Below are 13,121 nucleotides of genomic sequence, written 5' to 3' on the forward strand. Positions count from 1 at the left end.
TGAGAGTTTATACTTTCTTTATATTTCTTATATTCTACATCATGGTATAAATAGAAATATATATTTCCACTCTTAAATATAATCATATATATATTAACTTTTACAATTCATGCAGTTAGCAGACGCCTTTATCCAAAGCATCTTACTAGGGTTGGGTATTGCCAGGTATCGTATTGCCTAACCCTAATCGATATCGATCCAATTGCTTTGATATCGATTCAATAATACGTGCAGATGACAAAAATACCTAAATATTATTGGGAAGGGAATACACCATTGTCTGGTATAGTTCCTGAGCTAAACTTGCAGCATAAAAGTAATAATCATAACATGAACAAATGTAAAAGGGTATATATGATGGTTCTGATGGGGGGGGGGTCCACTAGCTGATGGTTCTGAGGGGGGGGGGGGTCCACTAGCTGATGGTTCTGGGGGGGGGGGGGGGGTCCACTGACTTTCCGGAGGAGCTGTTGGAGATCTCGTCCTGCAGCTCGTCGCGCTCCTGCTCCGCGTGCCGCCGCCCCCTCTCCGACGCCGCCAGGTCCTTCACAAGGTCAACACAGGTCAAAGGTCAAACACAGGGGTCAACACAGGTCAAAGGTCAAACACAGGGGTCGATACCGTTCAAGGGTCAAACACAGGGGTCGATACCGTTCAAAGGTCAAACACAGGGGTCGATACCGTTCAAAGGTCAAACACAGGGGTCAATACTGTTCAAAGGTCAAACACAGTGTACTGTGGTACTGTGAGTACTGTGAGTACTGTGGTACTGTGGTGAGTACTGTGGTACTGTGTGTACTGGGGTGTGTACGGTGGTACTGTGTGTACTGTGGTGAGTACTGTGGTACTGTGAGTACTGTAGTGAGTACGGTGGTACTGTGTGTACTGTGTACTGGGGTGAGTATGGTGGTACTGTGTGTACTGTAGTGAGTACTGTGGTACTGTGAGTACTGTAGTGAGTACGGTGGTACTGTGAGTACTGTGGTACTGTGAGTACTGTGTACTGGGGTGAGTACGGTGGTACTGTGTGTACTGTGGTGAGTACTGTGGTACTGTGAGTACTGTGGTGAGTACTGTGGTACTGTGAGTACTGTGTACTGGGGTGAGTATGGTGGTACTGTGTGTACTGTGGTGAGTACTGTGGTACTGTGAGTACTGTGGTGAGTACTGTGGTACTGTGAGTACTGTGGTGAGTACTGTGGTGAGTACTGTGGTACTGTGTGTACTGTGGTACTGTGAGTACTGTGGTACTGTGAGTACTGTGGTGAGTACGGTGGTACTGTGTGTACTGTGTACTGTGGTGAGTACTGTGGTACTGTGTATACTGGGGTGAGTACTGTGGTACTGTGAGTACTGTGGTGAGTACTGTGGTACTGTGAGTACTGTGGTGAGTACTGTGGTACTGTGAGTACTGTGGTGAGTACTGTGGTACTGTGGTACTGTGAGTACTGTGGTACTGTGAGTACTGTGGTACTGTGAGTACTGTGGTGAGTACTGTGGTACTGTGAGTACTGTAGTGAGTACGGTGGTACTGTGGTGAGTACTGTGGTACTGTGAGTACTGTAGTGAGTACTGTGGTACTGTGGTGAGTACTGTGTATACTGGGGTGAGTACTGTGGTACTGTGTATACTGGGGTGAGTACTGTGGTACTGTGTGTACTGGGGTGAGTACTGTGGTACTGTGAGTACTGTGGTGAGTACTGTGGTACTGTGAGTACTGTAGTGAGTACTGTGGTACTGTGGTGAGTACTGTGTATACTGGGGTGAGTACTGTGGTACTGTGAGTACTGTGGTGAGTACTGTGGTACTGTGAGTACTGTAGTGAGTACTGTGGTACTGTGGTGAGTACTGTGTATACTGGGGTGAGTACTGTGGTACTGTGTGTACTGGGGTGAGTACTGTGGTACTGTGAGTACTGTGGTGAGTACTGTGGTACTGTGAGTACTGTGGTGAGTACTGTGGTACTGTGAGTACTGTGGTACTGTGGTGAGTACTGTGGTACTGTGTATACTGTGGTGAGTACTGTGGTACTGTGTGTACTGTGAGTACTGTGGTACTGTGAGTACTGTAGTGAGTACTGTGGTACTGTGAGTACTGGGGTGAGTACTGTGGTACTGTGAGTACTGTGGTGAGTACTGTGGTACTGTGAGTACTGTGGTACTGTGGTGAGTACTGTGGTACTGGTAGTACTGGGGTGAGTACTGTGGTACTGTGAGTACTGTGGTGAGTACTGTGGTACTGTGAGTACTGTAGTGAGTACGGTGGTACTGTGAGTACTGTGGTACTGTGGTGAGTACTGTGGTACTGTGTATACTGTGGTGAGTACTGTGGTACTGTGTGTACTGGGGTGAGTACTGTGGTACTGTGGTGAATCAGAGGACCAGACCTCGTGCAGCTGGAGGATCTCCGCCTCCAGGGTCTTGAGTTTCTTCTCGTTCTCCTTGGCCTGGGAGAACACCTCGTCCCGGGACGCCCGGGCTTCCTCCAGCTCCCGGTGGTAGTCCTTCATCTGGGCCTGGGGACCGAGGAGACGAAACCCTGAGCAACACTGGCACACAGTCGCTGGTCGACTAGTTCTGTCTGAAACCAAGACTATGACTGTAGCATGGTACCTGTAAATCAGTGTCCTACCTGTAGCTTGCAACCTGTATCTCAGTGTCCTACCTGTAGCTGTGTGTCCTACCTGTAGCCTGATACCTGTAACTTTGTCTCCTCCCTGTAGCTTGCTGTCCTACCTGTAGCTTGTTACCTGTAGCCTGTTACCTGTATCTCAGTGTCCTACCTGTAGTTTGTTACCTGTAGCTTGCTGTCCTACCTGTAGCCTGTTACCTGTATCTCAGTTTCCTACCTGTAGCTTGCTGTCCTACCTGTAGCTTGTTACCTGTAGCCTGTTACCTGTATCTCAGTGTCCTACCTGTAGCTGTGTGTCCTACCTGTAGCCTGATACCTGTAACTTTGTCTCCTCCCTGTAGCTTGGTCTCCTACCTGTAGCTTGGTGTCCTACCTGTAGCTTGTTACCTGTAGCTTGGTCTGCTACCACCAGTAGCTTGCTGCCCTACCTGTAGCTTGTTACCTGTAGCCTGTTACCTGTATCTCAGTGTCCTACCTGTAGCTTGTTACCTGTAGCTTGCTGTCCTACCTGTAGCCCGACACCTGTAAGTGTCCTACCTGTAGCTTCCGTAGGTGCTTGATGGCCTCGTCGCGGGCCTTGTTGGCGCCCTCTATCTGCCCGACGGCGTCGATCAAGTCCGCCTCCAGCTTCTTCTTGGCCGCCACGGCCAGAGCTCTCTGCTTCCTCTCGTCATCAAGCTCCACCTCCATCTCGCGCACCTTGCAGAGGGGGAGGAGCCACAACCCACTGTTACCTGAGACGATAGGAACTTTATTCTGTGCTTCAGGATCCACAGACACAGGAAGTACTGTAGCTATAATACACTTTACTTTGCTTAAGAGGTTTTATAGTCCTTTGAAGGAGGAGTACTTATTAGTGACTATTACATGGCTATTTGGTTGGCAATCAACCAACATCTTTCCATCATTTCATCGAAAGTAAAAGAGAGAAAGATATCTATATTTTTTGATAAAGATTAAATATTGAGGGGACAGAGCTTGTGTGGCGAGTCACCTGTTTGACCAGCGCTCTCTTCTTCTCCTCTCCCATCTCGTCCTTGCCGGCCAGGTCGCGGTCGTACTGCGCCTTCATGGCCTGCATGTTGACCTCCAGACGCAGCTTGGCGTCCTCCGTGGCCTGCAGCTCGTCCTCCAGCTCCTCCAGCTGCACGCGCATCTCCTCCAGCTGCTGGTCCTGGCTCCGCTTGGCCTTCTCCAGCTCGTGGACCTGTAGAGGGGGTGAGGGAGGGGGGGGTTAAAGGGTGAGAGAACCTCCTGTTTCAGCTATGAGACAGCCTGCCTGAGAAGCTGAGGACAACACAATCTGTGAACACCTTTAAAATCAACCTTAAAACATAGCTATTTAGTTCAGCCTTCTCTTAATCCATTTAACTTATTCATTAATTTTTGTAGTATTGTTAGGCACCTTGCATTGACATTTTGCAATACAACAAATCATGTTTGATTTGGTGATTTGATTTGATGAGACACTGTTAGATTCAAAATAAATTCGTTTGGAGTGTTGTAAGAAGGAGGGAGGCCATTCCCGTGGTTACGACCCAGGGCAACTTTGTTATTAAGCGAGTACCGTTGTTAAAGAGAATTATAATGAGCAATGTTGTATTGTACATTTTGAGGAGAAAGAGAGAGTGGGAAGGTGGGAGAAAGCGAGAGTGCATGAGTGCGAGTGAGTTAGATTGAGAGGGATAAAGACATCAAAGTTCATGATGAAATATAAACATCATACAGGTGCATCTCAATGAATTAGAATATTGTGGAAAAGTTTATTAATTACAATAATTTAATTTAAATAGACAAACTCATACATTATATAGATTCATTAAATCCATAAACAAGGACATACCTTTCAGAAGGCCGACATTTCCGAATTAAAAAACTTTTCATGAGCTGTAAGCCACAGTCATCAATATGAATACAAATAAAGGCTTGAAATATTTCCCCTTGGGTGTAATTAATCTGTCTAATAAATGAGCATCCCTTTTTAAATTTAATCATTCAAACGATTAACTTTTCCACAATATTCTAATCTATCGCGATGCCCCAGTAACTGAAACTACGCTCTATAAGACTGGGTTCTCTCCTCACGTTCTTGCCCACGTCGTCCTTGGAGCTCATCAGGTCCTCCATCTCGGCCCTGAGCGTCTTGTTGACCCTCTCCAGCTCCTCCTTGGCCTCCAGAGCCTCGTCCAGCGCCCGGGTCAGCGACAGCGCCTTGGTCTCCTTCTCCCGGGCCTCGGCCTCCGCGCGGTCCCGCTCCTCGCCGTAGCGCGCCGCCACGCTCTTCTCCTCCGCCAGCAGCTACACCGAGGGAGGAAGGAGCGGACAGAGAGGCCTGTTAGGTCACACGCAGGGCGGGTTGGTGGACTGGGGAGGGGGTGCCAGTGCCAGCCGAAAGGGCTCAGGGTACGATCCCCCGATGTCCACACACACTCAGCTAGTAGATACCCAACCAAACAAATCATTAGTACCTCCAGCCGGTTTGGAGGTATATAAGTGACTTATCTAGCACAGTCGCCTGGTTTTTAAGGGACTTAAGTACCAGGCTCATGTGACTTAAGTTCCAGGCGATCTAAAGTTTGGTGGTGTATAAGGGACTTAAGTACCAGGCTCATGTGACTTAAGTACCAGGCGACCTAAAGTTTGGTGGTGAATAAGTGACTTAAGTACCAGGCTCGTGTGACTTAAGTTCCAGGCGATCTAAAGTTTGGTGGTGTATGAGTGACTTAAGTACCAGGCTCATGTGACTTAAGTTCCGGGCGACCTAAAGTTTGGTGGTGTATAAGTGACTTAAGTACCAGGCTCATGTGACTTAAGTTCCAGGCGATCTAAAGTGTGGTGGTGTATAAGTGACTTAAGTACCAGGCTCATGTGACTTAAGTACCAGGCGACCTAAAGTTTGGTGGTGAATAAGTGACTTAAGTACCAGGCTCATGTGACTTAAGTTCTGGGCGAACTAAAGTTTGGTGGTGAATAAGTGACTTAAGTACCAGGCTCATGTGACTTAAGTACCAGGCGACCTAAAGTTTGGTGGTGAATAAGTGACTTAAGTACCAGGCTCATGTGACTTAAGTTCCGGGAGACCTAAAGTTTGGTGGTGAATAAGTGACTTAAGTTCCAGGCGACCTACAGTTAGGTTGTATATAAGTGCCTCAAGGACCATGCAACCTACAGTTTGGTGGGACACAAGTGACTTAAGTACAAGGCGACCATCAGGTTGGGAACCACTGCCATAAAGGTCAATACTGGTCAAGTTGATCTGTCCATCGTATCCATTTCTTTTGGAGATTCAAACCATCCGTAAATGCTCTTCAGCAAAACCGGAATAACAAAGTCACTTTGACAAAGGTTGTTGGTTACGGATGTTTAAACCCATCGGTCCAAACCCCCTCCATCTCCCTCCAACACCACCTCACCCAGACCACCCTAGAGAGCCCGGCCCACCTGGTCAAACTTCTTCTGCTTCTTCTCCAGGGTGGAGACCAGCTGCCTCTGGTGGTCCAGCTCCACGCTCATGTCCTCCAGCTCCTGCTGCAGCCGGCTGCGGCTCTTCTCCAGCTTCTCCAGCGCCACCCCCTTCTCCTCCGCCCGCACGGCCGCCAGCTCCAGCTCCTTCTGCAGCCTCCTCTTCACCTCCTCCAGCCCCTCCAGCAGACCCACCTCCTCCTCCAGCTTCTTCTTGGTCTCCGCCAGCTGCGGACGGGACAGGGGGCGTGAGTCCGACCAGGGGATCTAGTCCATAGTTAGTGCTACCTGGACCACAGTCAGGAGGAGTTACTCCCATCTGGAATGTAGTCAGGGGTAAGTCCTACCTGGACTCTAGTGAGGAGGAGTTAGTCCTACCTGGACTCTAGTGAGGAGGAGTTAGTCCTACCTGGTCTCTAGTGAGGAGTTAGTCCTACCTGGACTCTTGTGAGGAGGAGTCAGTCCTACAGTGAGGAGTTAGTCCTACCTGGACTCTAGTGAGGAGGAGTTAGTCCTACCTGGACTCTAGTGAGGAGTTAGTCCTACCTGGACTCTAGTGAGGAGGAGTCAGTCCTACCTGGACTCTAGTGAGGAGGAGTTAGTCCTACCTGGTCTCTAGTGAGGGGTTAGTCCTACCTGGACTCTAGTGAGGAGGAGTTAGTCCTACCTGGTCTCTAGTGAGGGGTTAGTCCTACAGTGAGGGGTTAGTCCTACAGTGAGGAGTTAGTCCTACAGTGAGGAGTTAGTCCTACCTGGACTGTATAGCGGAGGGGTTAGTCCTACCTGGACTGTAAAGAGGAGGGTTAGTCCTACAGTGAGGGGTTAGTCCTACAGTGAGGAGTTAGTCCTACCTGGACTGTATAGCGGAGGGGTTAGTCCTACAGTGAGGAGTTAGTCCTACCTGGTCTGTATAGAGGAGGGTTAGTCCTACAGTGAGGAGTTAGTCCTACCTGGTCTGTATAGAGGAGGGTTAGTCCTACAGTGAGGAGTTAGTCCTACCTGGACTGTATAGCGGAGGGGTTAGTCCTACAGTGAGGAGGTAGTCCTACCTGGACTGTATAGCGGAGGGGTTAGTCCTACAGTGAGGAGTTAGTCCTACCTGGTCTGTATAGCGGAGGGGTTAGTCCTACAGTGAGGAGTTAGTCCTACCTGGACTGTATAGCGGAGGGTTAGTCCTACAGTGAGGAGTTAGTCCTACCTGGACTGTATAGCGGAGGGGTTAGTCCTACAGTGAGGAGTTAGTCCTACCTGAGCCTGGACGCTGAGCAGTGCCTTCTCCAGGGTGCTGCGCGCCTCCTCCTCCTCCTCCTGCTGCTCCTGCAGGGCGCTCTTCTCCTCCTCCAGCTGACGGAGGCGGCTGCTCAGACCCAGCTTCTGACGCGTCTCCTCGGCCAGGAGCTCCTACACACACACACACGCGCGCGCGCGCACACGCACACACACACACACACACGCACACGCACACGCACACGCACACACACACACACGCACACACATATACACACACACACACACACGCACACACACACACACACACACACACACACACACAAGGACACACAACCACATATAGATACAAACATACACGATAAATAAATAATAAACAAAAACAAAAAATTTAACAAAAGCGGGTCTTACAATATCTGTAGATAGCTTGTGTGCGTGCACGTGTGCGTGCACGTGTGCGTGCGTGTGTGTGTGTGCATGTGTGTGTGTGTGTGTGCGTGGCCGTCACCTGTGTGTCCTGCAGGGTGCCCTCCAGCCCCGCCACGTCCTTGGAGGTCCTGAGGCTCCTCCGCTCCGCCTCCTCCAGCAGCGTGGTCACCCCGTCCAGCTCCGCCTGCAGGGGGCGCTACGGTCAGCCTCCTGGGCCGCATGCCCGACTCCTCCCCCCACCCTGGACCACACCCCTGACTCCTCCTCCCGACCCTGGACCGCACTCCTGACTCCTCCCCTGACTCCTCCCCCGACCCTGGACTGCACTCCTGACTCCTCCCCTGACTCCTCCCCCCACCCTGGACAGCAACCCTGACTCCTCCCCTGACTCCTACCCCTCCCCTGGACAGCACCCGACTCCTCCCCTGACTCCTCCCCACACCCTGGACCACACCCCTGACTCCTCCCCCCGACCCTGGACCGCACTCCTGACTCCTCCCCTGACTCCTCCCCCGACCCTGGACTGCACTCCTGACTCCTCCCCTGACTCCTCCCCCCACCCTGGACAGCAACCCTGACTCCTCCCCTGACTCCTACCCCCACCCTGGACAGCACCCGACTCCTCCCCTGACTCCTCCCCCCACCCTGGACAGCACTCCTGACTCCTCCCCTGACTCCTCCCCCCACCCTGGACAGCACTCCCGACTCCTCCCCTGACTCCTCCCCCCACCCTGGACAGCACTCCTGACTCCTCCCCTGACCCCTCCCCCCACCCTTCCCATCACCCTACCCTGGCACTGGGAATGGAACCCTGGCAGTGTTAATGCCTTGCTCTACCAGTGGGAATCAGACCCCCAACCCAGGCAGTGTTAACACCAGGTCTAACCCCTATCGTCGCCGTAGTGACCTGGATCCCATGCGTGCTTTAACTCACACCTCCAGTACGCAGACAGTGAGAGGGAGAGCCTACTGACCTGCAGTTTGTGAGCTCGCTCGGCCAGCTCGGTCCGGGCTCTCTCTCCCTCGGCGGCCCGGGCGGCCACTTCCTGTAGCTGGCCGTCCATCTTCTTCCGGCGGTGCTCCGCCTCCTGCTTGGCCTGCTGCAGGTTCTTCACCTCCAGGGCCAGCTCCTTGGTGGAGCCCTCCTGCATCTGCTTGCTCTTCTCCAGGTTGGCCTTCACCTGGAGGGGGTGGTGGGGGAGGGAGGGTTACTCCGTCTCCTTCTCAGGGCTTCCTCCACTCGGGCGAACTAGCTTGGCATAATAATTATATGATAATAATCAAATATAATTACTTTACAGAAAACAACAGTGTTGATGGGGTAAGGGGCTAGGGTTGGTGGGGTTAGACAATAGGGTTGGTTAGGGCTGCACAATATATCGAATTTTTGTCGCAATGACGATATTGGCGTGCCACGATGACACGTAGTGTTCTCGGGATATTTTCGCGATATTTTTTTGAAGTAATGCATCCGCAAAAAAAAGAAAACCAAAAAAGAAACTAGCCCCGCCCATGCAGTATACGCTCTACCTCCGCTGCAAAGCAAACCAAGCGCTCCCTGTACACCTGTCCGCGACTGCGTGGGTCCATCCTGCACACAGCGGCGCGAAGCCTGAAAGGGGGGGGAGGGGGGGGGGGCGTGGCCTGGCGGCAATTTGCCGCTGAGCACAGTGTGTGGCTCCTACCACTAGGGGGTGGTAGAAATTCGAAAGATTTTTGTTTCAATGAATAATCGTGGTAAATAATCTTGATATCAATATTGATCAAAATAATCTCGATAATCATTTTGGCAATAATCGTGCCGCCCTAGGGTTGGTGGGGTTAGAGGCTAGGGTCTGTGGGGTTAGAGGCGGGTGTTGGTGTAATAAGAGGCCCGGTGGTGTTAGGTGGAGGTGTCAGGTCTCAGGTGGTGGTTCTGACCCTCTTGGCCTGCTCCAGCTGCTCAGCCAGCTCCTCCTGCGCCGTGCCGTGCCTCAGCCTCATCTCCTGGACCTGGGCCTCGTGGCTCCTCGCCTCCTCCTCCATCGCCTTCTTCAGCTCCGTCACCTCCTGCTCACGCTTCGTCCTACGGCCAAACACACACACACACACACACACCTCAGGTCCCACCCACCGCCACAGCGCAATCGGATGGTCCGCCGCCATACCCAGGGCCCATATTTCAAAAGTAATCCGGTGGGATTTCAGATCACGGATTGGATCAAATCTCGGAAATGGGTTTTTCAAAGCAAAAGAGGGATTCCGAACTAAGATCAGATCATGCAATCCAATCTAACATTTGATCTGGATCAAACCTGCCCTTTGGGTTTTTCTTTTCGGTGTGGGATCTATTTGATCCAAAAAAACAGGATTATCCTGATCCCATTCGGAAGGGTGGATTCAGTTGGTTATCCTGAAATTTGGATCACAGTGATCCAATCCAACATTTTTTAAAAACTGGGCCCAGCACACAAGCGTGATGTCCGCCCGGTTTCACAGGACCTTGACATCAGGGTCCGCCCCTGACACCGACTGAGTGAACGTTTCTTGTTTTGTTTTGATGATTATACCTCAAAGGTTTACGTGGATTATGAGCTGCTAGTGGCCACTTACATAATTCACTTTTGAACTTCATCATCATCATTACCTTGCAGCTTGTGGCAGAATGTGATAGATACACTTGAAGGGGAGACAACTATTTTGGGTAAAACCAAATGTAATTGTTTTAATTGGATTGAGATGACAGTAAAAGTATTAGATGTTGAATATAGAAGCATTAAAGGTGGAGCATTTACGTAATAAAGGAGTGTTTTAAAGTAAAAAGCCATAGTGTGGCATACTCAAGTTATGGGGTGGAATATTCGTTACATAAAAGTGGAGCATTTAAATATTAAGGTGGAGTATTTAAGTGATAAAAGTTCAGTATGTAAGCATTAAAGGTGTTTTCAAGTATTAAGTGTTGAGTGTTAAATGATTAGACAGGGCTCCAGACTAACTTTTTCCTTGGGTGCACTGGTGCGCCTAAATTTTAAGGGGGGCAGGGTCAAGAGTGTGCAGTTAAAGTGTATTAATGTTAATATTTCACACCTTAGCTTTCACATATCATTCATAGGCTATATATACATTCATTTCACTGCACTTTACTGTTTTTTGCACTGTGGTTAGACTGAATTGCATTGCAATGACAATAAAGTTGAATGAATCTCATCACATTTTCATTAGTCTATATTAGTCTCATGTATAGCACACCAAGCATCTGTTTTTTTATTAAAATGTAACATGCAGTCGTCACATATACTTCTCTTCTCCCTTCAGATGCACTTTTAAAATATTTCAGTACCACCCCCAGTGACACAGCATCAGGTGCTGCTGTCCCGTCTACCTCTGCACAGCCCTAATTTTGTATTTTTTTTACACTTCAGTTGAGTGCTTGTTTAATCTCTGGTTAGAACCAAATTAGATAAACCATTCTACATTTAATTGTATTTACAATAATTTGAATCTGAACTCTATTATTTTGCTTATGAATGCCTTTAGTAAACATCATGCATTTCTTTGCAGTATTTTGTGCATACTTATTGTATGAGTGATTCATTGCTTGTTACTTGGTTTGTAATACGTTTCGTGTGTTTAATTTTCTATCTAAAATCAAAGAGTCTCAAAGACAAAGCTTTGTAGCTTCTCTGAGTTTATGAACATTGGTAGTCGAATATACTGTGCGATCCAACGGGGTAGGGGGCGCCAGCAAAAATCTTGCCTAGGGCGCCAAATTGGTCAGGGCCGGCCCTGGCTGCACCGGTTGCACCGTCGATATTTACGCCATTGATTAATGATATTTTGACCATTAAATAAATGCCTTAAATAAATGCCGAATCTGTATCTCTCATAAAGAATATCGTCAGACAATGCCAAGGGATCGGTTCTGTCCCGAAAAACCCTCTGTCTCCGGAGAGACGCGTGTACGATAAGTGCGCCGAGGTCCATGGGAACACCCACAAATGGTGACGCCATTATCGGAGGAGGGGCTAGGAAGCTGCGCACGCCGATATAAGTAGCCGATCTCCGGGTAGACTCGCTGAATAGCTGCTCCCGACCAGGTTTGGTTGCGAGCGTAAGTCACCATGGTGATACAGCGACGCTTAAAGAGATCGACTTTCATGGTACAGCTAACCCAGGCTTTCAGCTCAACATACCTCGCTAACCCTCTAATCGAGCTTCGTAGTACAGGCCCCTGGATTGGGCTTCGCGGGTTTGTTTACCGGCGTTGCTATTGTTACCGGTCTTGCGTGTTCCAACGGTTTATTTTAGGTATCTAATAAATCGCTGTCTAATCAATACTTCATTCACTGCCTCTTCCGTGGTCATTACAATATTGTGAATAGACTGCTCTGTAAAAAAAAGTTATAATAATAATTATACCAGATACATTTTCAGTCGCACCGGTGCGCCCAAATAAAATATTTGGTCGCACTACCCCGAATTCTAGGCGCATGTGCGCCCAAATTAGGCGCACTCTGGAGCCCTGTTAGATGTTGAGTATTAAAGTTTTAAAGGTGCAGTGTTTAAGTATAAGATGTTGAGTATTAGAGTATTAAAGGTGGAGTATTTAAGTTATAAAGCAGTGTATTAAAGTATCAAAGCCATAGTGTGGCATATTAAAGTGATGGAGTGTAATATCTAGTATTCTAGTATTAAAGGTGGAGTGTTACCGTAGCTCCTGCTGTGTGGCGGTGGTGTCCAGGGTGTCCTCCAGCTCTGTCTTCAGTGCCTCAAGCTCCTCCCCCAGGTCCCTCTTCAGCTTCTCCGCCTTGCTGCGGGACAGCTTCTCCGTCTCCAGGTCCTCCTGGAGCTCAGACATCTGCGCCTGCAGCTCCCTCACCTGCTTCAGGGCGCCGTTCTTCTGGGTCACCTCCTCCTCACCTCTATACAGAGACACACGCACGCACACAGACACACACACGCACAGTCACACACACAAAGACACACGGACGCACGGACAACGACACACACAGACACACAGACACGCAGACACAGACACGCACGGACACACACACAAAGACACACGGACGCACAGACACACACTCACACACACGGACACACAAACACAGACCCACAGACACACGGACAAGGACACACACACAGACACACGGACACACACAGACACGCACGGACACACAAACAAAGACACACGGACGCACGGACAAGGACACACACACAGACACACACACACGCACACACAGACACACAAACACAACCCACGGACACAAACACACATACAGACACACACACACACGCACACAGACACACAGACAGACACAGAGACACAGACAGACACACACACACAGACACACACAAACATATTAAACACATGAGCGTGTAAAAAAACATAAAGG

The 13,121-nt window shown here is 49.6% G+C and overlaps 1 protein-coding gene across 2 annotated transcripts in view; it reads right to left on the reverse strand.

Annotated features, from left to right (window-relative positions):
- The window catches only part of LOC132452547 (myosin-10-like), a 46,499-nt gene that overhangs the window by 3,286 nt on the left and 30,092 nt on the right, over positions 1–13,121 (reverse strand). For both annotated transcript variants that reach the window (XM_060045229.1, XM_060045225.1), the window contains 11 exons: positions 12,438–12,650; positions 9,670–9,814; positions 8,724–8,930; positions 7,829–7,933; positions 7,342–7,494; positions 6,073–6,321; positions 4,717–4,929; positions 3,626–3,838; positions 3,169–3,330; positions 2,387–2,515; positions 456–544 (listed from right to left, as the gene is read on the reverse strand). In XM_060045229.1, coding sequence (XP_059901212.1) covers positions 456–544; positions 2,387–2,515; positions 3,169–3,330; positions 3,626–3,838; positions 4,717–4,929; positions 6,073–6,321; positions 7,342–7,494; positions 7,829–7,933; positions 8,724–8,930; positions 9,670–9,814; positions 12,438–12,650 — 1,878 coding nt within the window. The remainder of the gene's footprint in view (positions 1–455; positions 545–2,386; positions 2,516–3,168; positions 3,331–3,625; positions 3,839–4,716; positions 4,930–6,072; positions 6,322–7,341; positions 7,495–7,828; positions 7,934–8,723; positions 8,931–9,669; positions 9,815–12,437; positions 12,651–13,121) is intronic.

This window comes from Gadus macrocephalus, chromosome 2 (assembly GCF_031168955.1).
Source record: "Gadus macrocephalus chromosome 2, ASM3116895v1".
In the NCBI taxonomy this organism is placed as follows: domain Eukaryota; kingdom Metazoa; phylum Chordata; class Actinopteri; order Gadiformes; family Gadidae; genus Gadus; species Gadus macrocephalus.